This window comes from Camelus bactrianus, chromosome 22 (assembly GCF_048773025.1).
Source record: "Camelus bactrianus isolate YW-2024 breed Bactrian camel chromosome 22, ASM4877302v1, whole genome shotgun sequence".
Lineage (NCBI taxonomy): Eukaryota > Metazoa > Chordata > Mammalia > Artiodactyla > Camelidae > Camelus > Camelus bactrianus.
The window spans coordinates 24,957,668-24,984,304 of record NC_133560.1 but is presented as its reverse complement, the minus strand read 5'-3'; the positions used below and the strand labels follow the sequence as shown (position 1 = coordinate 24,984,304).

The 26,637-nt window shown below is 50.4% G+C and overlaps 1 protein-coding gene across 2 annotated transcripts in view; it reads left to right on the top strand.

Annotated features, from left to right (window-relative positions):
• OLFM2 (olfactomedin 2) overlaps positions 1-26,637 on the top strand; it is a 56,045-nt gene that overhangs the window by 27,722 nt on the left and 1,686 nt on the right. For both annotated transcript variants that reach the window (XM_074350711.1, XM_074350710.1), the window contains exons 2-5: positions 23,207-23,356; positions 24,945-25,091; positions 25,338-25,557; positions 25,889-25,995. In XM_074350711.1, coding sequence (XP_074206812.1) covers positions 23,207-23,356; positions 24,945-25,091; positions 25,338-25,557; positions 25,889-25,995 — 624 coding nt within the window. The remainder of the gene's footprint in view (positions 1-23,206; positions 23,357-24,944; positions 25,092-25,337; positions 25,558-25,888; positions 25,996-26,637) is intronic.

Sequence of the window (26,637 nt, the reverse complement as noted above, 5' to 3'; positions counted from 1 at the left end):
ATGATGACAGACTTTGTCACTCATTCATTCATTCATTCACTCCACAAACTCTGATGGAGTGCCTGGAGTCTCAGGCACTGTTGTAGGTGCTGAGACACAGCTATGAATAAGATGAGTCTGCCTCGGTCTTGTGATGTGTCTATTAAATGGAGACACAACAAACATGTAAGCAGATACATAAACAAATTGGTTTTTGATAGATATGGGGAACATCATTTTGTCTGGACACCGGGGTAGGCTCTTGGGGGAGGTGACTTCCTTCCCAGCTTTACTGAGATATAACTGACATATAACATTGTGTACATTTAAGATGTACAACAAGATGATTTGATACATGTATGCATCGTGAAATGATCACCATGATAGGGTTAGTTAATACCTCCATCACCTCACATAATTACCATTTGTGTGTGTGAGGTGAGAGCATTTAAGAACCACTCTCTTAACAACTTTCAAGTGTGTAATACAGTGTTGTTAACTGTGGTCACCACGCTGTACATTCGAGCCCCAGAACTTATTCTCTTATATTTAGAAGTTTGAGGAAGTGACGCCTGACAGATGAGAAAGAATCAGCCATGGAAAAAAACAGGGAGGAAAGCATTTTGGGAGAGGGAACCACAGGGCAAATGCTCTGACATGGAAACAAGCTTCATGCCTTCTGGAAAGAGGGCCAGGGTGGCTTGAGAGGAGGAGAGGTAAGGTCGTGCAGGTGGGCAGGGGACACTGCATGCAGAGCCTCACAGGCCAAAGTGAGTTGTTGGGTTTTACTCTCAATGCAGTGAGAAGCTGCTGGACAGGTTGCAGCAGAGAGGAGAGCTGTGATCTGATTCACATTGTTTAAAGCTCCTTCTAACCTCTGTGATGGGGAACGGATTCCAGAGAGTAAGTGTGGAAGCAGGGAGATCAGGGAAGAGGTGACTGCAATAGTCCAAGCAAAAGCCAGTGGTGGCAGGGCCGGGATAGAAGCATCTGGAGTGGTGGGTGGTGGGCAGATTTGGCACATGTCTTAGAAGGAGACCCATCCAGACTTACTGATGGATCCAACGTCAAGGGTGAAATGGGGTGGTGTTTGAAGAGAAGCATGAGACCTAGGGAGCATTTCTAAAAGATCAGGGGGACCAGAGCATACCAGTATCAGCCTCTTAATAGCCAAGAAGATATAATGTCTCAACCCCCTTCTAAGCTCCACAGAAGGCCATTTATTCCCCAAGAGTCCCCCCACCCTACTCCCTGGGGGCCCTGTATTCTCTTGGTCATCCCTGCCTCCGACTTCCTGATTCTGCCAAATTATTACCTCCACTTGGTGTCTTGGGCCTTTTGGTCTCTGCTCCCACCTTTACCTGGACTGAAAACTCAGTCCTTAGGTCATGGAGAGCAACTGCCAGGGCAAGTCACTCAAACTTCATCCTGAAGGCAGTGGGGACATTTATCCATCCATGAATGTATTCAGCAAGTATTTCTGAAGACCTACTATGTGTCCTCCACAGGAGACAAGATGGTGATCCAAGCAGATGGGTGCATGGAGCCTCCTTCAAAATGAGACAGGGGATAATCAAATATTCAGGAATACAGATAAATGGCAGCTGTGATAACAGTTGAGGAGAAGATTCTTGGTGTTGCAGGGGCCTCTAATGAGGGGATTTGACCTAATTTGGAAGGTCAGAGGAAGTAAGAGCTGAGACCTGAAGCAGAGAGCAAGGGGTATTCCAGGCAGTGAGAACTGCTCATGCAAAGGCTCTGGTGTGAGGGCAAGTATAGACAGTATGACAGACCAAAGAAGGCCTTGGAGGGGAAAGGCAGTGTAGGATGAAAGCAGACCGTGAATAAAAGGCAGACCTGCAGCGCCTTGTGGCTGTGCTAAGTAGTTTTAACTGTATCCTGAGAATAAAATAAATCTACCAGTGAGGTTTTGTTTGGAAGGATGATATGATCAGATGTGCACTGTAAAAGTTCTCTGAGGCTCCCATGTGAGGAGTGGACAGGTAAGAGAAATGGTAGGTCAAGACAGACCAGATAGATTTCTGAATTGTAAGGGTGGCTTGGATCACAGAGTGGTGATAGAGAATGGAGAACCATGCATAAATTGAACAATATCTAGGAGGTGAAGTCAACCAGACTTAGTGATGGAGTGGAAATGGGGTGAGGATAATGCCTGAGCATCTGAACCACTAGCCTGGGAGACTGGAGATAGTGACACAGGGACTACTGGATGAGAACTAGGTTCAAGAGAGAAGATCTTGCATTTCATTTTGAGCATTTTAGGATTGAGGTGCTTTCGAGATATCCAGGAGTTGGGAGTGCAGGTGGAATCAAAGAGTCAGATATATATATATGGGCTTGGAGTTCTGAGGACATACATACATGCAGGTCATGATAGGACATTTGATAAGAGTAAGTACCCTTAGAGAAAGGTTGAAGTAAAGAGAGAGCCCAAGGCTGAGTCTAGAACAGTGGTTCTCAACCTGAAGATGATTTTGCACCCAGGGGACATTTGGCAATGTCTGGAGACATTCTGTTGTCACAACTGGGAGGGGATTCTCTTGGCACCCAGTGGGTAGAAGCCAAAAATGCTGTTGAACATCCTGCAGAGCACACAATTGTTATCTGACCAAAATATCAATTGTACTCATTTTGAGCTACCCTGCTCTAGAGTAACAGTTAATGGTCAGGTGGAGGAAGATGAGTCTGCAATGGAGATGCACTGAGGTAGGAAGAACCAGGCAAGCATGTGTGATGGCAGCCAAGGGGAGGAGATACATCAGGAAAGAGAAGTCAACAGAGTCCAGTCCTGCTGAGACATCAAGGTAGATGGCGGGCTGAAAGACTTCCACTGGATTTAGAACCATGGAGGCCATTGGTGGGCTTTGCAAGAGCTGTGTTGGGGGTATGATGGGGTCAGAAACCAGACAGGAGTGGTGATGGGGTGAGTTCAAGAAGTGAGGGAATGGAGGCAGTCAGTGTAGGCAACTAAGAAGAGGAGAGAAGTAGGAGACAGATGGGAGGAGGAGTCACGTAAGGCGTTTTGTTTTTTAATAGGAGAGAATTGAGTTTATTTAAAAATCAATGAGAACATCCTGCTTGAGAGGGAGAGGCTGCATATGTCAGATGAAGACGGGCAATACGATAGGTAGATAAATACAGACAAAAGACAGATAAATACAATAGATTGTGTAAGAAAGCATAAGAGGACCAAAGCAAGAAGAGCCGCATGACCCTTAAGAGGAAGGAGGATGGGGCAAATCCTTGTAAATTATGTCAGGGGAGGAGAGGGGTCCCATTTGATGGCTGTTATTTTTCTCCGGGAGGGCAGGGAAGGTTGGAGGAGAATGGAGACTGTTTTGAATTTTCTGGTTTAGTTCGCATTGCCCCATGACAGTGCACAGACCTTCTCCATGGTAGACACCCATGAAGAAAGCCCTCTTAAAATCCCCCTGCTGAGCTCCTGGCCTGCGGTTCGGCATCTGAGCCCAGAGCAAGCTCTGATGGAGGGAGTGTCCGACTCCAGTATTTATGAGGTGAGACTCATGATGGGTTCTTGTAAAGTCCCCAACTCTTGAAGATTAATGCTGTTTGTAATCATATATCAAGAAAGCTTTGTAATAGTCCTTGAAAAAGACCCATAAAATCCACTTTAGTGAATTTTAAAGGCATTGGAAAAATAAAATCCCCCTACACTCTTTAATCCTGGGACACACCAATCATTTGCAGCAGACATTCATTCAAGAGGTCTGGGCCCTTGTGGGGAAAGTGCTCCACCAGCGGGGAGATGCCCAGGGAGAGAAAACTTCAGCCATGGATTTCCCACTGATTGTGAAGGCTGAGCTAGGACAAGGTGTGATCAGATACTGAGACAGACCTGAGGGAAGCTGGGTTCTGAGATAGACGAGGCTCAGCTCAAGTCCTGAGACTGGGGATTAATTCAAGTCCTGGGACAGAACAGAGATTACACCTCTGAGGCCTTAAGATACTCCATGGTTGACTCTGAGACAGACTAGGGTCCAGTCTAAGCCCTGGATAGACAAAGACTGAACTTGGGTCTAGAGAGGGACCAAAGAGAAACCTGGTCCTTGGAGACCTAGAAGACCAGGAATGAATCCAAGTCCTGGGCAAATCAGTGCTGCAGTATGAGCTTGAGCTAGACAAGACCAAACCCAGGTCCTGGGATTAACCAGAGTTGAACTTGAGTCCTGAGATCAACCAGGGCTGAACCCATATCCTGAGAGAGACCAGAGCAGAGTTTATGAGGATAGAAACAAAAAGTGAGCTTCTCCTGGGGAAGTTGGGGAGAGCAGGCTTGCCCCATGGGGATCTCCCTACCTGTTGAGCCATTTTGCTCAAACTGTTGAGTATCTCTTCAATTAATGTCCACTGTAAATGACATGGCATGTCCTAGGACTAATAAGGGGAAGTAAATTTTGTTTTCTAATGCCAGGTCATCCTCAGACCCAAATTTGAGCCAGCTCAGGCCCATGGGCCTGGACCCATGCTGAGCAGAGCTGACAGCTTGGAAATGCCCTGGGTGGCCATGTCTCCCTCCATGTTGACTGTGACCATTCTGATGCAGACAAGAGTGATGCCTACACTTCACACAGGCCCATCACACACAGGAGCTCATGCATTCACACCACAGCTGATACATATACATGGTACCCAAACCCACTCTTGTGCCTCAAACACACAGCAACACTCTTTGTGCAGACATGACATTGACACAGCAGCCCCACACAAATCCTCGCACACACATGCCCAGACCACATCATGGTCCCATAAATACACTGCCAGCCAGCCAAGGCAGTGCATTCAGATGTAGCCTCCCACACTGTGACACTTTCACATTTACAACAGTGGCATGACTCTAGGGGACATGGTGTTCTCTGAGAACAGTGCCTCCTGGAGTTGTGCAGTGCAGTGCCTTACCATCTACATTTACATCTTCTTACCCACATGCACAGTCTTGCACTCTCTTATTCAGTCCCTTTTATACACACATGTGTGTAATTTCACACACTTGCTGATGCTCTCACTCTTAGGTCTACACATGGCTACACACATGTGTTCTTGGCCACACGGACACAGAAGTGCCGCTCATTCATCTCACACACTCACAGGTTCTGTGCTAGTCAGTGTAGGTGAGGCTGTGCTGCATAACACACAGTCCCCAAATCTCAACCAAATGAACTCATGCTACATGTGGATTGGCAGGGGTCTCTGCCTAGTGTGGCCAGCTGCTGGAGGCTCCTTGTCAACAGGCACTTCCACAATTGCTGAGGCAAGAATGTGGCAAATCACACACTGGCTGGTAAAACTTTCACTCCCACTCCCACAGTATTGGCTAAAGGAAGTCCCAGGGCCATGCTGGGGAAGTAGTCCTACCATGTGCCCAAGAGAGAACTGGAAAATTTGTGACCAGTTCTATCCCCGCCACAGCCTCTTATGCATTCAAAGAATTAGACACTCACATATGCAGGTCTGAACACGCACACTTTACTTCTTCCTGCATGGACTAGTCTTTGGGACCCGTTCCCCTCCATGGGACAAAGCAGGAGGCCACACTAGCCCTCCCCATGGTTTGCCTCCAGAGTGCCTTTGTCTCAGGGCACATCTGAGGGGTCTCCTGCTCCCTCCTGACCTGGGGGTCCCAGGGTGACAAGTTTCCAAGCCAGAGCTAGAGTCAGAGCTGAGAAAACAGCGCAGACACCTTCTCTGCCCCTAGAGTGGGCGGTATTTTTCCACAGACACAGGGGAAGAATAGTAATAGGCGTTGGGAGATCTCCATGTTGGCCAAAAACCCTCCCCATCTTGCCAGCTGCAGCTTGGAAGAGGAGCCTGAGAGGAGAAGGCAACTCCAGAGAGACCCCAGCCCTCCCCACCCGCCTGCCCTCCCAGCGCCACCCAGACCCTCTCCTTCCCCTCTCAAGGCCCGCCCCACTCCTCCTCTGACTACTTAAATATTCCAAGGCTGGAAACTCATGAATATTTATAGGGACCTGGCAGTGAGGGAGATAAAAAAAAAAAAACATTCGGAATTTATGAACCGGGATCCGTCTATAAATAACAGGCCTGTGGCTGGCGGGGTTCTTCCCTCACCCACCACATTCCTTCAACTTCAGCTCCAGCCCATCCAAGCCTTCCAGAGATGCCTCTCCCCACTTCACACACACAGCTTGGCCATGAATGCACGAATCCCCCATCCTCCCGTGCACTGTCACACACACGTGCACACATACACACGCATTCCCACACAGCTGAGAACACAGACTCATGTCCGCACCTGCCTGGGGTCTGGCCCACTGCCTCCCTTCCCCACACAGACACTCACATGCAAAATCAGCCTGAACACATCCAGGCAGGCTTCTCCTGTGTCCACGTTCAGGCAGATACAGGCTTTCAGGCTCAGGCCGGCGCACACGATGCACAGTTGCACACAGTCACATCCCCCCAAAGAGATGCCTGTGGACCGCTCCCTGATCTATGACCCAAGCATGTCATGTCACCTCTGAGGGCCTCGGTGTCTTCGTCTGGGCAGGAGGATGTGAGAGTTCCTGCCTCCTAGGGCGCTGTGCAAATTAAAAAATAATAATAACAAATGCATACCTGTTGTGTGCAAGATGCAATTCTAGGTCCTGGTGAAACAGCAGTGAACAAAAATAAGTAAAGACCCCTAATCTGACATTCTGGAAGGGAAGAAAGATAACACACCAAATTAATGCATAAATGATGTAGTGTGTTGGAAGCTGATAAAGCAGAGACAAGGATGGGCGATGCTGAGACGCTCGGAGATTTTTGGTTTTTGCTTTTAATGGAGGTACTGGGGATTGAACCCAGGACCTCATGCATGCTAAGCATGTGGTCTACCACTGAGCTATACCCACTGCCCACCCAGCCCCCCTGCCACAGTTCTGATGAGGGTGGGGTGGAGGGAGTGTCAAGGAAAACCTCTTGAAATAATGACATTAAGTAAAGGTGGTGGGCAGGACATTCCAAGCAGGGGGAATAGCAGATGCAAAGACCTGATATAGAAGAAGTATGCTCCGAGGGGGGAGGGTATAGCTCAAGTACTAGAGTGTGTGCTTAGCATGTACGAGGTCCTGGGTTCAATCCCCAGTACCCCTCCAAAAATAAATAAATAAATAAATCTAATTACCTCCTCTCCCCACTTCCAAAAAAAGAAAGAAAGAAGAAAGAAAGAAAGAAAGAAAGAAAGAAAGAAAGAAAGAAAGAAAGAAAGAAAGAAAGAAAGAAAGAAAGAAAGAAAGAAAGAAAGAAAGAAAGAAAGAAAGAAAGCGAGCATGCTCAGGGTGCTGTAGGAATGGTGAGGAGGCCTGTGTGGTTGGAGATGAGTGAGTGAGGAGGGGCATGGAGGAGGCGAGGGCAGGGAGGTGACTGGGGCAGATTGTGCAGAGCCTTGTGGGCAGTGGAGAGGAGTTGGGTTTTTCCAAGTGGGGTGGGAGCCATAGAAGGTTCTGAGCAGAAGACTATGATCTGACTCATGCTCACAAGGTGCCCCCTGGCTGCTGCGGGGGGAACACACTGTGGGAGGCAAGGGTGGGGTCCAGGGGACCAGGGCAGAGGTGACTGCACCAGGGAGATGGCCATCGAGAGGGGAGTAGTGTGTAGATTCCAATGAGGTAGAAGAAAGAGACAGTTAAAGCTGTGTTTAAATGAATTCATTGAAAGGATTCATTCTTTAATTCCAGGAATATTTATTGAGCACCTACTGTGTGCCAGACACTGTTCTGGCTTGAGGACACAGCAATGAACAAAGCAATAAACATCCCAATAAACATCCCTTGGATGCTGCCCTTGGAGTGATGACAGTATCATGGGGGAGGCAGACAAGAAACAAGATAAATTTTAATGTAGGGTCAAGGGGTGGTACGTTTTATGCAAAAAAATGCAGCGGAGCGAGCCTTGGAGAGTGATGGGGGCTGCACATTGTAGATTGGGCAGACTGGGCAGGATTGAGGATGCGTTTTGAAGCGAGAGCTGTTCTCAGGATTGGCTGATGGATTGCATTTGTAGGTGGAAATGACAGAACTTGGTGCCTGGGTGTGAAGATGAGCTTCGAAGGGACTCCCACATAAGTACCCTCTCATGTGGAATGTTCATTGTTCCCCCTGCCTTAGGTTGGGTTTCTGAGAAGCAGAACCCAAGACAAGGATTTGGAGCACATGACGCGTTGTGAGTTGAGTGTAAGGGAAGTGGGACTGTGGAAGGGGACTCCGGTAAATTCCAGGCTTGGCCTGATCCACAGGGGTCAGTTGGGGAGTCTGGAATGTAAATGGCATTGCAGAGGGGTGGGCTTTTGGACCCCTGCATCAATTAATCACTGGCTGCTCCCAGGGGTGGGGGATGCCTCCAAGGCATCTCCAGGATGTGGTAGCATTGAAAAGCCAAAGGCGGGTCTCCAGAGAAAGTCACCAGTGCTAGCTGTGAGCCTCCACTCTCAGCAGCTGCCGGGTGGGTGCTCATCCATGAAGCTATCTGGGCAGAGCCCCAAGAGCATCTCCTACACCCCCAGGCTCCAACAAAGAGGGTCATGGGAGCACTGGGCATTTATGCCAATCACAGCGCAGATGTCTGACACCAGAACCTGTTCTCAGCTCTTTCGGAATGGAAATCAGGCCAACTTGGCACTGGGGTTCCCATGACACAGCTGAGATCCTTTCCAGATTCATTAACTGCTAGAGACTCAGCCTTCCACTTCCCAGGCTTGCCTGGGAATTGCAAAAGGGAGCTGTGAGGGAGAGATGCAGTCCTCCAAACAGGTCTGAGTAGCTCATTTCATTCTCCCATAGTCCTAGAGGTAGGCACTGCCATCATGCCCATTGTGCAGATGTGGAAACAGATGTACAGAGAATTGAAATCACTTGCCAAGGTCACACAGCTAGAAACTGGAGGAGTCAGGATTTGAACTCAAGTCATTAGGCTAAGGGGTCTAGGCTAGACCCCACGACCCCTTCAAAGCTCAAAGCCCCTGGATCCACCCAAGAATGGAAGGGGAGAAGGGAGGAGAGCCCAAGAGAACAGAGCAGAGGGTGTGTGGACAGTGGGGAAGAAAGGGGGCATCTGGAGGACTCGGAGTGTGCAGTGCACAGTCATTCATTTGTTCATTTGTTCATTCATTCATTCATGCCTCAATGATGCCAGACTACTCTGTCCAGCATGTGCTGGTGTTGGGGCCACAGCGGGAAAGTGCACTTAACTCTACCCTTTTGGCACTCACGGCTGGATAGGGCACACAGACACTCACCCAGGCAAAGAAAGTTATCAGATATAAGAATCTTATGAGAGGGAATGGGTAGGGGACTTTGGTGACACGCACAGAAGGGACCCTGACCTTTCTGCAGAGATAGGGGAGGCTTTTCATAGGTGGTTATGTTTACTCTGAGCTCTGAAGGATGCATAGAGTCTGGAAAGTCCTGGGGTAGCTGGCAGGAGGGTGGCAGATGAGAAACACCAGCTTCTGTACAGCCCCACAGAACTGGGTCTGTAGTTCCAGCTCTACCACTTAATCTATAGTGCAAGCAGCTTCATCTCCAGGTTAAAAAACATTGCACAAACACTTATTGAGCACCTACTATGTGCCAACTACTGTTCTAGGCATTGGGAACATGGTGGTGACCAAGATATAAGCTCCTTGTATTCGTACACTTCTCTCCTAGTGGGTTGTACACTGAACCAACCAACAAATATATTTAGCATGATTTCTGCCACGACAAGTGCCAGGCAGGGAAATGGGGACTGAAAAGGTCTCCTTTAAGTAGGTAATCAGAGAAAGCTTCCCTGAGGAGGTGACTTTTAAATTTAGCTCTTAACTATGGATCAGAAGGATACAGAATTATCACTGTTCCTTCAAAGACTTACTGTTGTGAGGCATGAACTGGAACAGTTGACTGGAGCAAATGTTCCCTAAGTGTGTAGCTTGATGGTTAAGACAACTTTAGAGAGAGTCAGCCTGGGCTCTGAGTCCTGTGGGCTGGTCATTCACCTGGTGTCCCTCGGATCCATTCTTTGCCCTTATCTTGTTCTCATTAACAGAGGGGAGTTGGCCTCTGAAAACTACATCTCCCAGATTCCCTTGCTCACTGGCTTCCTGTTAGATTCGGCCAATGGGAAGCCATGGTGGGAGTTGGAGGCAGGAAGAAGAGAGAAGCCAGGGGATTTCTCCCCCTGTTTCTTTGCTGCAGGCAGTGGCCGCATTGTCCCCTCCTTGGGTCCAGCTCCAGTAACACCGTTTGCCTTGCGAACCCTGCAGCATCTTACAGTTGCTAATCTTTTGATCATTTCACCTTCCCTGCCTCCCTTGTCCAGCCCTTCTGGCTCCTCCACACCACACACCGCATATTAAATTCCCTCCATGGAACCATCTAGCATGACTTCTGTTCCCCAACAGACTAACTGCACATGAGGCTCTGCCACTTGCCTTTCCTCCCTGGCCTTCAGCTTAGAACACCCCCAACATCACCCAGCTGTTGCGTGTGATACTCTCGGTAGCTGACCTTCGGTAACTGGTTTGAAGCTCGGTGTGCCTGGGCACTCATTCACCTCCACTACAGTCCTAAGAGCTGGGTGATGCTGTTAGCCCTGTTTTACAGGCAGGAAACGGAGGCACAGAGGGCTTCAAGTCGCTTGCCCAAGGTCACACGGCTAGGAGGTGGCACTAGGAAGTCCCTCACGCACACATCTCTCATGTATAGTGCCTGGCACACGGACAGCACTCGGCAAGGCTGGTGATAATGATCATCATTACATGTGGAGCTGGTCTCTGGTGAGTGCTGGGGCTGGAGGTGATGCTGAAATTCCACCTTGAATGGATGCGGGAGCTGGCGGCCACAATGCGTGCTGATTGAAGGCCCTTCTGGGACCTGCCACCTGGCAGAACAGTCCTTGGGCTCCAGCTGGCTCCTGTCCTAGCCCTGGAGGAGAGGGGGCAAAGGGCCTCGCTACGGCAGCTTTGGCTGGGAGCAGCTGCTCGGTGCTTCGCCAGGATCGATTTCCCTTCAAGTGGCCCATTCTCACTAACAAAGGGCTCTGGTGACCCAGGTGGCTGTCACTGCCCCCTCCCCTCCAAGCGGAGGATATGCCTCTCGGCTGGAGCTGTTTTCTTTGAGATTCATTTCTTTGAAGGCTCTGGAAAACTCCAAAGGATGGGCCGAGTCAGCCCCCGCCATGTACTCACCTGGAGCTTGCTGGTGAATTTCTCTGCCTCTCTGTCTTGCCCGGGCCAGTCCACCCCCAGTGGTCTTCCTGACCAGACCTTTCCTCTGCTCACACATGATTATGGGCTGAATGGTGTCCTCCCCCCACCACTCCAAATTCATATATTGAAGTCCTCACCCCCGGGACCTCAGAATGTGACTGTATTTGGAGGTAGGGTCTTTGAAGAGGTAATTAAGTTAAAATGAGGTCATTAGGGTGGTCTCTAATCCAATAGGACTAGTGTCCTTATAAGAAGAGATGATTGGGGGAGAGAGTATAGCTCAGTGGTAGAGCGCATGCTTAGCATGCACGAGGTCCTGGGTTCAATCCCCAGTACCTCCATTGAAAAAAGACCCCCACACTAAACCCTTCTTAAAGAAAAAAGAGAGAGAGATGATTAGGACACAGACACACACGGAGGGATGACCATGTGGAGACACAGGGAGAAGATGGCCGTCTACCAGCCGAGGAGCGAGGGCTCAGGAGAGACCAACCCCACTGACACCCGGCCCTCAGACCTGCAGCCTTCAGCACTGCTTCTGTTGTCTGATACACACAACACCCTTCCTGGCCTCCCATCATTCAAGACCCTGTGTGACCAGGCACCTGACTGTCTGAGGGTCCCACAGGGAAACATGGCTCCTTCAAAAGGGTTGAGCAAAGAGAATTCAATGAAATGACCATTTTCAGAGGGATGGGCGGGGTTAAGAGAACAAGCATGTTGCTGCCCTCTCCCCCAACCCCCACCTGGCCTCAGAGAGAGAGGAAGCCCCAGCCGGGGGAGGGAGTACTGGTTTGCTGGAGCTGCCATAACAAAGTACCACAAATCAGGCAGCTTAAACAACAGAAATTGAATTTCTCATTGTTTCAGAGGATGCTAAGTCCAAGATCAAGGTGTCAGCAGGGCTGGTTCCTTCTGAGGCCTCTCTTCCTGGCTTGTGGATGGCTGTCTTCTCACTCTGTGTGTGTCTGTGTCCTGACCTCCTGATAGTGACACTAATCATATTGGATTAGGGCCCACTCTAATGACCTCATTTAATTACCCCTTTAATGAGTTTATCTCCAAATAGGTTATGCTTTGAGGTCTTGGGGAGTGAGGACTTCAAAATACAAATTTGGGGTGGAGGGGGACACAGTTCAGCCCGTAACAGGAGGGATACCCAGAGGAGCCACCAGCATCAGAAGGGGACACAGCCACCATGAAACCACTGCTTGGCAGGACGGGAACAGGGGAGTCAAAACCTCAGACTCTCTCCCCTGCCCCACCCACCAGTCTCCCTCGGCCACTCTCATTGTCTAGACTTCGTGGGAAGCTGGAGAGCAGGGGATTCTGTGAGGCATGGGCTGCAGGGTGGTGGGGGCGGGGCCAACCTCCCAGAGCATCAAGCAGGAGTGGGGAGGGAGGATCTGGATGGGCAAACAGAACATCCAGCTCACCTCCCGGCTTCCCAATTTGAGCTTCAGCTCCTCTCTGAACACTGTCAGGTGCTCTTCCTCTGAGAGTAGAATCTTCTCTAGAGCAGGAATCTTTGCCTTGCTTGTTGCTGCAATGTCTTGGGTACCTTGAGCAGCGCCTGGCACAGAGCAGGTGCTCAATAAATATTTTGGGATCCCTTTGCCCACGCCATTCCCTTTGCCTGGAACCCTCAAAACCAGGTTCCGTAGCCAGCCTCTGCCCTTAGGGCATCCTGAGCTGCTCCCATCCCGGTCCTGGTCGCACTGTTTTATAATCGCCTCTACTTGTCTTTCAAATATCTTAGCTCACTGAACCCTCAAAACACTAACATTGTCATCACCCTCCTCCCCTCGGCGGAAACCGAGGTGCAGAGAGAGGAGCTTGCCCAAGGTAACGCAGAGCCAGGGTTTAATGCAGACTGTCTGGCCCCCGGGTATACTGGGCTGCCTTTCTGTGTTGCCTGTCAGCATCTATTTGCTTATTTTCATGCTGTAATCAATTTTATCACACTCACTGGTATATTACATTGCCGCTGTTAAGCCATTTGAATATATTAATGACAACCTCAATGACATCAGTACTATTCTTAGCTCCATATTACAGCTAGAGAAACGGAGGCCCAGGGTGGCTAAGTCGCTTGCCCAAGGTCACACAGCAGAGCTGAGATTGGAACTCAGGTGACCTGGCCCCGGAGTCGGCACGCCAAATGACCATGCTCTGTTGCCTCACCTTGGCTGAAGGAATTGAATGACCATCTTTGAAACCCTGGAATGTGTGTCCAAGGTAAAGCCAAGTGATAAAAGATTTGGACTTCAAATTAACTTGCCTCCCCCAGGCGCACACACGGAGCCTGTGGAAGTCAGTTTCAGGCGGTGCTGATGCCTGGCTGTCCCCATGAGTTATTAGCCAGCGGATCAGGGCCCCTGTCACCTCCCGGCCACACTGTCCTACCTTCAAGGCCTCCCTCCCTCCCTCCCTCCAGCCCCCGCCTGGCAGCCTCGCTGCCAACACCTCCGTTTTGTGCAGGGGCGTCCCTGGCTCCCGGCATGAAATGCCCGAGCCAGCCACGGAAGATCAATTTCCCCCATGACGACCTTTTCCACGCGCCGACGGATTGATTTCAGGAATCCATCCCCAGTCAGCGTGCCCGGCCCCAGCCGCCCCCACCGCAGGCGCTGATGGCTGCAAATTTATGCCCAGGCCAGAAATTGAATTCCTGTAAGTCGAGAGAAGTGTTGGAAAAGCTCACCCAGGCTCATTTTTACTTCTGACAAACTTCAGGCAAGAGATTAAACGTGAGTCAGTGTCTTCCAGCAGCAGGGACCTCGGCAGCGGGGAACTGTGCCTTGACGTGGGCATTTTTTTTCTGACATCCCCTGCCTTCACCTTGGCCTCTCAGGGCTGAGAAAGAAAAACAGCCAGACCCATAGGCCTGTGTGGTTACAGGGAATTCCCATTTCTGACCAGGCTAGTGTTAGGAGCACGTTCTGTGTACCCAAAAGCAGGCCTCTTGGTCCCTGTGGCAAATATTGAGCTATTCAAAGGCATGGGAAATAAAGCCTCTAATTCATCTCCGTCACCAGCCAGACCCCTTCCTGGTCCTGAAGCCGACAACCTCGGCAACTCTGTGAGGTTCTAATTAATCCTCCTTGGGCTGTGACAGAGAGGACATCCAAATGTGGATAATTCCAGAGCCCCTCAGCCCGCACTCCGCCCCCTGCCAGAGGCCAGAGCCCGGGGAGGGAGAAAGAGAGAAACCAAGTGATAGCCCTGAGAAGGAAGAAACCCCGTCTTGCTAGAAAGATCTTTCTCACTCGCCTTGAAAAATGAGGTGTCCGATGCAAATGTGGCTGCTTCGCTTTGGTACCAAAGCCCCTAAATATTAAAGAAATGAATCCTTGATGTCTACAAAGAAAGGATCAAAAACAAGCCTCTCTGAAAGGAGAAGAGCTTTTATTTCGCTGTGAACTTTTCTAGATGTAGCCTCTGGCAGGGCTGCCTGCAGAACACGGAGGATAAAGAAATAGATGATGGCCATTCATGTGCTCGTTCATTCAGGAAGGAGCTGTGAAGTAGCTACTGCATGCCAGGCATTGGACGGGGAGCCGGGGAAGTCTCAGGGAGAAATTAGGACCTGGTTCCTGCCCTTAAAAGCCAGTGGGGCCATTCTACAAAAATCTCTTAACTAATAGTTCTCAAAACTGCCAAGGTCATGAGAAGCAAGGAAAGGCTAAGAAACGATGATAGGCCAGAGGAGTGAAGGAGACAGGACAGCTAATTGCAATGTGGAATCCTGGATGGGATTCTGGACCAGAAAAATGACATGAGTGGAAAACCTGGGGAAATCCGAATAACGTCTGGAGTTTAGTAGCAGTGATGCACCAGTGCTGGTCTCTTAGTTGTGACAAGTGTATCAGGAGTGTGTAAGATGTTAACAACCAGGGAAATCGGGTGAGGGACATCTGGAAGTTCTCTGTCCTATCTTCATGACTTCTGTAAATCTAAAATCATTCAATATTAAAAAGATTATTTTAAAAATCAGCAGGAGGGGTGGGTATAGGTGAGTGGTAGAGCATATGCTTGGCATGCATGAGGTCCTGGGTTCAATCCCCAGTGCCTCCGTTAAGAAAAAAAAAGCCAGCAGGAGACATGGAACAGTTCCAGAACAGTGCGGGTTCCGTGCGTTGACAGAAAAGCTCCCACCGACTGGGCATTCACAACGTGCCAGGCACCATGACTGACTTTTGGCATGAACAAATTTACAAAGATTTGGTATTTGTAAAGCAGCTTAGAAAAACATCTTACTTCATTCAGGTTGCTATAACAAAATTACCCTAAATCGGGAGACTTAAGCAACAAACATTTATTTCTCATGGTTTTGGAGGCCAAGAGCAAGGCACCTGCAGATTCAGTGCCCGGTGAGAACCAGATTCCTGGCTCATGTATGGTGTCTTTCCTCTGTGTTCTCACACGGCAGAAGGCCTCAGGGAGTTTCCTTGGGTCTCTTATAAGGGCACAAATCCATCTCCCAAAGGCCCCACCTCCAAATACCATCATATTGGGGATTAGATTTCAGTGTATGAATTTGAGGGAGACAGAAACATCCAGTGTAGAGCAGAGAGTTAAATAAAATATAAAACCTGAGGGCGAGGCATCCCATGACTTTTAACCCCATCTCTCTGCAGAGGACACTCAAATATGTGTCTCTAGCCACACCCTCTCTGCTCCTCTCCCCAGCTGCCTACTTGATATTTCCACTTGGTTGTGGGCATAAGCATCGTGAACTGAATGTGCCTCAGGCTGGACTCTTGATGTCCATCCCTCCCAACATTTCCTTCCCCCACCCATTCCTCATGGGCTTCTCCTCCAGCCTTCCCCAGCTCAGCAAGGGGAGCCCCCATCCATCCACTCCATTACTAAGGCCCCCAAAGCTGGAGTCATGCTCAACTCTCCTCCTTCCCTTCCACTCCATATCTGGTCCTTTGAATCCTGTGGGCTCTGTCATTAAAACATAGGAATCTACCCATTTGCTGTCCCCATTACATCTACGCTGGTGCAAGCCCTCATCATGGCTCGTTTGGATGACTGTGGGGGTGGGCAGCACGTTCAAAGGCCCTGGGGTGATAAAGAGCTCAGGAGATGTGGAAGATCTGAAAGGAGACCCGTGAGATTCAGGAGGCTCAAGTGAGAGTTTGTTTCCCTGCTAGAGGGGTCTCCTCGACTGGCGTGTCCTTGAGTGCTGGGGAGGGGGAGGAACCTGTGCTTCCTCAAAGATGACTGGAGTGGCCCTTGTACTGTAGCCTCCATGCAGGCCTCTGTCCTACTTTTAGGGCCGTCTGTAGGGAGCCATGGTGGTTCCAAAAGTCAGGGCCACACTCAGAGAGGATGGACTGTATTTATAAATTCTTGCACAAGGCAAGCCTTGTCCACACCTTCCCTGGACCCTAGGAAGGGTAGTCAGTCAAAAAGAGACCTGTGTGAAATGGACTCATGGGCTAGAAAACAAACTGGTCACCATGGGGGAAAGGGGCGGGAGGGATAGATCAGGAGTTTGGGAGTAATAGAGGAACATTAGTATATATAAAATAGATAAACAACAAGGTCCTACTATATTCAATTCAAGGGAACTATATTCAATTTCTTGTAATGAGCTGTAATGGAAAAGAATCTGAAAAAATACATACATGTGTATGCATATGTATAACTGAATCGCTTTGCTGGGCATCTGAAACTAACATTGTAAATCAACTACACGTCCATAAAAAATGAGAATTAAGCAGGGGATGGTATAGCTTGGTGGTAGAGTGTGTGCTTAGCGTGCATGAGGTCCTGGGTTCAATCCCCTGTACCCCCACTAAAAACTAAATAAAAGTAGATAAACCTAACTACCCTCCCAACAACAACAACAACAAACAACAACAAAAAGAATGAAACACACACACAAAAGACCTGTATCTCTTCCCACCTTTCCCAAGAAAGTCTGTTTCATCCATTATTGGTCCACATTGGCACTGTGACACCAGAGCCCAAGACATCCTGGAACGGATGTTGGACTGGGGCTTGCGGGGCACTTGGGGGTCTTCTGCCAGGGCCTGGGTGGATTTCGAGGGTGAGAGGTTGTGCAGTCAAATGCTCTGCCGCTGAGCTGTACCCCCTTCTGAGGGTGAGAGGTTGTGTATGCCAGCCTGAATAGCCTCTCGGGGCAAGATGTGTTGGAAGGGAATGAATGAATGAATGAATGGACTCACAGTCACCCCTGCCCCCCATCTCACTGCAGCCCCTCCCCCAGCCACAGGTTCTCACGAGCCAATCTCCAGCAGCTCAGGCTATGGGAGGCCCCGGTTCTCCATCTCAGCGTGGGTGAGCTGATATCTTCTTTAAGGCCCGTCAAGTTTATCACTCAAAAGAGATTTGCCCAATTCTTCGAGGTCGGACAGGGCCAGCCTGCTATTATCTCAAGCCCTCCGAAGGGACTCGGTTCCCGTCACGGCTGAGATGTGGCAGACAAGCATGTCCCTGATCATTCATCACGGCCATTCTGCCATCCCTGCAGTCAGAGGGAAGCCACGGCCACCTCTGGGCCTGCCTCAGACGATCTGCAGCTTGATCTCAGATGATCCCTCCCTGGGAGAGATGGAAACCAGTTTGGTGGGAGAAGGATAATGCATGGTGGGTCTGGGAAGGTGTTAGCTCTCTGTCCCACCAGCCGATCAACGTCTAGTCATTCAACAAATGTTCATTGTTCCAGGCCCCCGGGGGATTCAGCAATGAGCAAAACAGATAGAACTCCCCCTCCCTATGTTGCTTCCCGTCCAGAGGCGGAGGCGGGCTTTGGGCCAGTGGTCAAAGCCATGAGGTCCTAATGGCCATTGCAATCAGGTCTTGAGGGAGGACAGGGGAGGAGCAGTGCGGTGATGTAGATTGTGGAGCCAGATGGCCGGTGTTTAAATCCCAGCTCCACCACTTACAGGCTGTGACGCTCTGAGCCCTCTCTCCCCCAGCTTTCTTCACCTATCGAAGGTGGGTAATGATCGCGTCTGCCTCCTAGCATTGTGGTGAGAGCTCAGTCAGTTAAAGCATGCAGAGTGCTTAGAACAATGCTTGACACATAGTAAGAAATAGAAATATTAGGGGAAAAAGGCACAGGATGCCTTGAGAGGTGGGTGACATGGGGCAGGGACAGTGGAAGCTGCTTTTGGAAGGGACTTGCATGCTTGAACCTTAGAAATGAGGACGTTAGTCTGGCCATGAGATGGGGTTTTGATGGCACAGAGTCCAGCCGGTGCAAAGGTCTGAAGGTGGGAAAAAGCACGGTGTGGTCCAGGAAAAGCAGGATGACTAGAGGATGGACCACAGCAGACACGGCAGTGTGTGCCTGATCGATTGCCTGTTACACTGAAATAGGACTCCCCTCCACCCAGTCACGTCAAGGAGATGCTCTAGGACAGGAAGCTGGCGGAGCCACGTGGCGGGCGGGGTGGAGCAGCGTCTTTGTCCATCTTCTGTGGGACTCAACTCTCTGCCATCCGGCTGTCTGTGACTCCTCATCTTCCTGCAGCCTCAGCCTCGAATGCAGTAGACTTTGACCGATTCTTCTAGACCATCTCAGCTCAGTGCCCGCACCCATCTCAAACCATGTTGACTTCAGGATGTTGCCAAATCGGCTTTAGAGTGTCATGAAGAGAATAATAATAATAACAAAGACTTCTGTAGCACTAACTACATGCCGGTGACATGCTCACACATATGTATTACGGGCTCATTCAAGCAACCCTGCAGAATAGGTGCAGTTCTTATGTCCATATTATAGATGAGGAAACAGGCACAGGGGGGTTAAACGGCTCACACCGCAAGTGAGTGACGGAGCCAGGACATACACCCAGCAGCCTGACCCTGGCACCCTGCTCTGAAACATCTGGCTCTAACCTACCACCCGGGTAGGAAGAAGAAACATCCGAGTCATTTCGAGTGTAAGGATGTTATCTGGAAAGATGCCGGTGACATCACACGGGCTCCTTTTTGGGAGGACCGTGGGAGAGATCCTTGCCTGTTCTTGGTACTAAAAATAGTTAAGTTTTCTCCTGAGCATCTGGCATGCTTTTGTTTCAGGACACTGGGAGCCGCATAAATGACCAGCTTTCCCTTTTTGAGTTGGCTGCTAAGGAGCTTGGAGCCAAATTTATGGCCCAACCATATGCTGGTTGTTCAGGTTTTTAAGGGATGGGTTTTTCTTAGCCTCGCTTCTGGTTGTACATCCCCACATTTCTCTTTGCTCCTTTTCTCCCTTTCAAAAAAAAAAAAAAACTTTAGGGAGGGAGAGTATAGCTAAGTGGTAGAGCTCATGCTTAGCATGCATGAGGTCCTGGGTTCAGTCTCCAGTACCATCAGTGAAAAATAACTAAATCAATAAATGTAATTACCTCCCCCCAAAAACATTTTAAAAGCCCATTAAAAAATCTTTAAAGAGAGCGAAAAAAATCTTCACAAGAACAATAAATGTTTATTGTAGAAAACTTAGGAGATAAATTTGAAGATGGTGATAAAAATCCATGCTAGTCCTCAATTTTAGTGGCTGCATCATATTCCCCTCTGTAGATGCACTTTAAGTTTTTAAATCGAGCCCTCTATTGGCAGACAACTAGAGGGGAAAAAATTCCAGTTGTTCAATTTTCAACAGCACTTTAATGAGCTTTCTTGTAGCAACTGAGTGCTTGTCCACACGATTTCCCTGGGCTAAATTTTTTTTTAAATTTTATTTATTTATTTTCTTAATGGTGATACTGGGGATTGAACTCAGGACATTGTGCATGCTAAGCGTGCACTATACCACTGAGCTATCCCCTCCCCACTGGACTTAAATTCTTAGACTCAGATTGGCTGGCTTAAATGGAAATGCAGAAGCCTTAAAGCTTTGGCTCTGGATTGGCAGAATGCCCTCCAGAAACATCTAATTCCTGCTCTTCTATTTAATTGGAGCTATCGTGTGGTATTTTACATATCCTTGTAAACCACTTGGAGTCTTCTCTGGAACAAGGCAGGGAACAAATAAATATATGAGTCCCAAGCCACTTCTGCTTCCTGATTAAATTATCCAGCCTCAAACGCAATAATATCCTTGACTTATTAAGAAGCAGCCGCTTGCTCTGTTCCTGTTGGCTAATCCCCGATAGCCAGTGCTTAACTGTTGGCTGCCCCTGGGATCCTGTAGCAATCCCTCTGCCCCCAGAAGAACCAGGAATTGTTTTTTGAACCAAGACGTAGGTGGCGGAGCTGCAGGCTGAGCCCGTGATCCCAGATGCAGCAGAAAGAAAAACTTTTCCTGGGTGTCTCATACTCAGTCAATCCTGGACCTGTTACTCAGACTGCTGCTTAATTGGGGCAGCAGCCTGGGTGAAAGGATTTGAAAACTCCCAGCCAGAAAAGACAATTTGAGGAAAAGCTCCTTGAGTGCAGAGCTTACCCACTGAGAGCCCATTAGCAGGAATATTAAACTTGGACCCAGCAGCTTGGCCAAGAGAGTGGCTGGCTTCCCCATGGTATTGGACACATCCGAGGTGAGACAGGCCACCAGACCAGAGGCGTCTGTACCTGGTGAGCTGCTGGGCTCTCACACCGGCTGTTACAAAGCTTTTCCTTAGTTAGGGGCGTTCTCTGTCCCTAGTTCTGTGACCTCCAAGAATTCATGACTTGGGTTCCAAGCTAAATACAGTCCGGGAGAGCTGGCATTTGGAATCTCAAACAGTGAGCCTTCCAGGACATTCCAACGGTTCCCGGGGACATGAACTTGACTGTGCATTTGAACTTGAACCCGATGGGCGAAACTCAGGCTCTCTGCCGCGCTGAGATTTAGCAACTAAACCCCAGGCATTTAATTACACTACTGCAGAGAACACTCTGGCGAGGTGCATCCGACGCAGACAATTATTTTAGGAAAACCGTGGAGACCTTCTCTCCGCACCACTTAAATCTTGCTTCTCTTTTACAATTCAGTATTTCATATGTTGAGAGAAAATGGCTTGTTTGCTTCAGAGGGCACGCTACGAAATGTAGGAAGGCGACGTTAATTATGTTGAACTGCACAAATGAGAATCTCCTGGGGGGTTCTGTCCAAATTGCTTGGGGATCAGAGCCAGGGGAGCACAGATGGAGCCACCCGGACTCCTGTTCATGGTTTTGTTTTTTGTTTTTTGTTTTTTTTAAGAAATGTATGTGCCATAAAAAAAAAAAAAAAAGATGACTCGAGTTCTGCATTCACCCAGAACCAAGAGGGGAGGCATTCCTGGGTCACCCTTCTTGGGCCATTCTTCTTGTCTTAGGTCTGGCTCCATCAGAAGCAGAGCCGGAGGAGGGGAGGTGAGTGCAGGTGTTCAGCTGAGAGGTGGCCCCAGGAGGAACCAGTGGGAAAGGGAGATGGGAAGTGAAGGAAACCCGTGGGGGGTTTGGTGCCTGCTGATGGGCAGAGTGCCATTGTGGGCACCTAAGCACAGACCCCAGTGGGCTCCCCTGGGAACCTGCGTGCACCTCGGAGTTCTCCCACCAGAGAGGCGGGAGTTTATCACCAACTCCTCCTATGGGGACTGCCGGGTGCGGGGGGCGCTTCTGCCTGCCCGGTGCAAAGGCAGAGCGGGCTCCAGCAGAGAAAGCCCTCGGCTGTGGGGGATCCCGGGCGCTCTGCAGAAAGGCTGGAGAGGCGTGAGTGCTGGCTCCCCTGGGATGGCTCTTCCGCGCAAGGGAGGCTGGGAAGGTGAGTGACTGCATTCCTCCACGGGGGAGACGGGGACTTGTAAAGAGGGGGTTCCCTCAACCCCAAAAGTGTGTACAGAAGGTGCCAAGAATGACTAATGACAATAGCTTCAGGTGGCGTTCATGAATTGTCTATTTTTCTTACAAATTAGTGGAGGAGTCAGCTCATCTGTACGAGGCTATCGCTTGCTCACATTCCAATGAGCTTTAAAAAATAAAAATAAAAAGGCTTTATTGAGTGGGAGTGAAAAAGGTGGGCTAGTAGCTGGAGTCTCTGGGATTGCTTGTAACTCACAACCTGGCATATCTCTGCTCCAGCTCCTGGGAACAGCCTCTGCTTGGTGATAAGCAACAGCTGTGCAAAGGACCAATTCTTGTGGGGGCTTTGTTTCTCTGTAAAAACACTTGTGGTTTTATCAGAATTTCTTCCCCATCTTTAGGAATGAATTTTTGAATAGTACAGAATCTTGCATGTCCCACCTCTTCAGTCATCACCCATCATCGCTTGCCTGGACTAGTGGGGCTCCCACCCTCACCACACACACCCCAGTCTGTTCACCCCACAGCAGCCAGAGGGTGCCTGTGAACACCTTAGTCATGTCCTGTCCATCCTCTGTTCAGAACCCTCTGTGGCTCCCACCTCACTCAGAGCAAAAATTCAGTGTCCTCCCCATGGCACATAAGCCCTGCTCTCCTATCCCTCCTTGTCCTCATCACCCTCCCCCCGACTTTTTCCCTTGTTCACCCTGTTCTAGCCACACTAGCCTCCTCCATGTTTTCCAAACACACCAGGTATGGTCCTGCCTCAGGGCCTTTGCACTTGCTGTTTTCGCTGCCTGGAACATCTTTCCCCAGATATCCTCATGGCTCCTTCCTCACCTGCTTCAGAGTTGTGCTTACTGGACCTCAAGGTACTTCCAGAGCCCATACGTGACTGTGGGCCAGGGAAGCAGACAGGGAGGTCCCAGGTCTGCGAGTCAGTATGAGTCCAATTCTATGTTTTCACAGTGATCGTGGAGGCAGTGTTGTGTGTGTGTGAGAGAATGAATTCCTGTCTCATGGAAGGGCTCAACTCCCACAATTCCTTGCTGTGTTCCTTAACCCCTCGTACTTATCATCTGTAAAATGGAGCTCCCTAAGGAGGGATGGAGATCACACACGTCTTGCACTCAGTATGTGGTCTGGCACATTCCAAGACTCCAGCAAAGGGCATCTATCATTTCCCTGGGGCCCCCTTCCTCCCCTAGAGGTGATGGGACAAATACTCCATTGGGTTCCCACTGTCTGACCCTGACCTCCCCATAGACCCTCTTCCAAAGCCCAGAGGAAGGCTGGCAGCTGTACACATCGGCCCAGGCTCCGGATGGAAAATGCATCTGCACGGCCGTGATCCCTGCGCAGAGCACCTGCTCCCGCGATGGCCGGAGCCAGGAGCTGCGGCAGCTGATGGAGAAGGTAAGAATCTCCCGGTCTCCCTCTGAAAGCCTCCCAATTCCCACCCTGCCCTCTGCCCCCATCCAGGTCAGCTGGGGCCAGATCCAGCCTCACGGATTATTCAGAGCTGGCGAAGAACCCAGCTCCCCTCCAGGCAGATGTTTTAGTCAATATCTGTTCAATGCTTCTTTGGAGGAGAAACTGAGTGCCGAGTGGGGACAGAGGAGGAGAACCCCAGTGACAGCACCTGAGTCTCTCGTGTTTGATCTCCGGCCCCACCCTGCACTCAGCCAGACTCATCTGCTAAGAGGGGTCTCATCTCCCATCCCGAGAGGCTTATATAAAGATTCCTTCCCCTTCTGATTCTGGTCGACAGAAGATGGTCCCCATCCAATACATTCCCAAAGATATTTTGGTGCCCTTTATAGACTAACTGCTGTCCTTTGCCACTACCCAGCTGAACTGCCCATTAGTTAGCTCTAATATCTCAGTTGAAAGGGACCAGCGACCTTCCACCATCATCCTGTGGAGAAGGAAGCTGGAAGCTGTTCCAGAAAACAGACAGGACACTTGTTGGCACTGGAGTCTCCCACCCATTAACTCTGTAGGATCTTGCCTTGCCCGTGACACCAGAATTGCCTTCCCCAACAGTCTGTGGTATCCCCTGAGTGTTGACAATGGCTATAAGAATGTTCTGTGGCATCCACGGTGCGTATCAGGTTGTCGGCTTTCTGAGAACTTCCAAGTGTCACGTGAGCAATGGTGCAGGAACGTCTGTGTATTTCAACATGCAGCCAGTGCTGTCTCTGAGGTCGCCTTGGCCAGGTGGAGGTGGGAGCTAGAGGACCCGGCAGGATTAGGAGAGGCCGGAGCGAGTGAATTTCCATTCCCTCATTTAGCCGAAAAGTATTTATTGAGCACCTAGTATTTATTGAGCACTCAGCTGTGGACACACCAGACACTAGGTTTGCCTCTGAGGATCACACCTAGAGGAGACAGATAAATAAGAATGTTGCAGGTCGTAGCCCTAGCTGGGAAGAAGAGAACTGCGTAAAGAGGGGGGGATGAGCAGCTGCTGGAGGCAGAGTGGTCCAGGAAGGCTGCTCTGAGGAGGTGGTGCTAGAACTGAGACATGAAGGATGAGGAAGAGCCGGCCATGTAAAGATGAGGGGAAACTCCAGGTAGAGGGATCAGCAAGTGCAAAGGCCCTGAGGACAGAAGAAGCTTCGAGTCTGAGAGTGAAGCTGGGATGGTGGTTGGGGTGGATGAACACGGAGAGATGGCAGGCGAGGAGGCAGGACCAGCCCGCAGGGTCTGCAGGGGAAGGGGATCCAACCGTCCTTTTGAAAATCTCCCTCTGGCTGCCGTGTGGGGAACTGAGCGCCAGGGACCAGGTTGAAGGCAGGGAGGAGGGAAGAAGTGGGAGCTGGTGGTGGCCAGACCAGGCAGTAGCGATGGGTGGATTGAGCGAGCAATTGGGAGGTTGCTGGTGTGGTCAGGGGAGGAGAAGTTGGTTGGGTGTTTGGCCTCTGGCCCGGCCTGGCTTTGTCTGTGGCATCTCGGGGGCAGGGACAGGAGTCTGGCTCTCCCTAACCCTCCCAGTTCCTAGGTTCAGAACGTCTCCCAGTCCATGGAGGTCCTTGAGTTGCGGACGTACCGTGACCTCCAGTACGTGCGCAGCATGGAGACCCTCATGCGGAGCCTGGATGCTCGGCTCCGGGTGGCCGACGGGTCCCTCTCGGCCAAGAGTTTCCAGGTGGGTCCTTCTGGGTTCAGGTCAGAGGTCAAAGGAAGAACTGGGATCAATGCCCATTAGTTCTGAGAGCGAGGTCATGTGTAAGAAGGACCAAGGGTTGGCTGGGATCTAGGGTCCAGTGTGGGCGAAATGTCCAACCAGGTGTGCATCAGAGATAAGGGATGAAGTTATGGATCGAAGGCTGGGGTCAGGTTTGGGTGACCGATCAGGGGTCGGGACCAGCGAGGGTTCCATCTTGGCGAGCAGGAGCTGAAGGACAGGATGACGGAGCTGTTACCCCTGAGCTCGGTTCTGGAGCAGTACAAGGCAGACACGCGGACCATCGTGCGCCTGCGGGAGGAGGTGAGGAATCTCTCCGGCAGCCTTGCAGCCATCCAGGAGGAGATGGGTGCCTACGGGTATGAGGACCTGCAGCAGCGGGTGATGGCTCTGGAGGCCCGGCTCCACGCCTGCGCCCAGAAGCTGGGTATGCCTTGATGTTTGACCTTGACCCCTGACCTCCATGTCCACCCCCAATACCTTCTGTGTACCCAGGGCATGGTTTTGACCTCTAACTTCTAAACTTTGACCCTTAACATCCCCATCCAAGGCCAAAAATAGACCCAGAAGCTGGAAATGGCCCCGACCCTACAGTTCTAGTTCCTCACCCCCAGCTTAACTCCACCTTGGGACCAGTTCTGGATCTTCCCTCATCTTTGGTCCCAACCCTTCAGTCTGATCACACCATTTCCTCTTTGCCCTGCCTCCCTCGGGCTTTTCCCATCCCTCACCCTCATGACCCTGTTCCTGCCTCCCAGGCTGTGGGAAGCTGACTGGGGTCAGTAACCCCATCACCATTCGGGCCATGGGGTCCCGCTTCGGCTCCTGGATGACCGACACGATGGCCCCAAGTACGGACAGCCGGGTGAGTGACTGGGCCCACCCCAGGGGTCAGGACCCGGGGGAGACATGGGCTGAGGCTGCCTGTAAGTGCCCAGCGATGCCGCATCAGCGATTATCCTGTAGCCTGAAGTGTCCCAGGGTCTCCAGGCCCTTGGAGCCCCCCTGACTGTCTAGTGGCCACCAAGTGACCAAGAACTTTCCAGCCCTGTGAGTCCCCAAGTCGGCTGGCCTCCAATGACTGTAGACTAACGGTTGCTAATACTACTGAACGGCTCCCAGTGACCCCTGACCTCGAAGTAACTGCCAGTGACTGGGGCCTTCCCAAGGACTGAGATCTGCCAGCACCACCAGTGACCTTTGAATTTCCAGTGGCCTCCATGGTCACAACTGCCTGTCACCTCTGACCCACAGGAACCGTCCATGAACTGTCCAGTGACTATCCTAGTGACTGGCATTGGTCACTGGGCAGAGTGCCAGAGGTTGGAGGCAGTAAACAGCCACGACCCACCATGTCTGGCCACCCAAGCATCACGGTGGTCAACCAAGTGCTTAAAGCTTGGGCTTGGGAATCAGACTTCCTGCGTCCACCGGTTCTTAGCTAGGGAAACTTGGGGCAGTTCCTCAAGGTCTTAGAGCCTCAGTTTCCTCATCTTCACGATGGCTG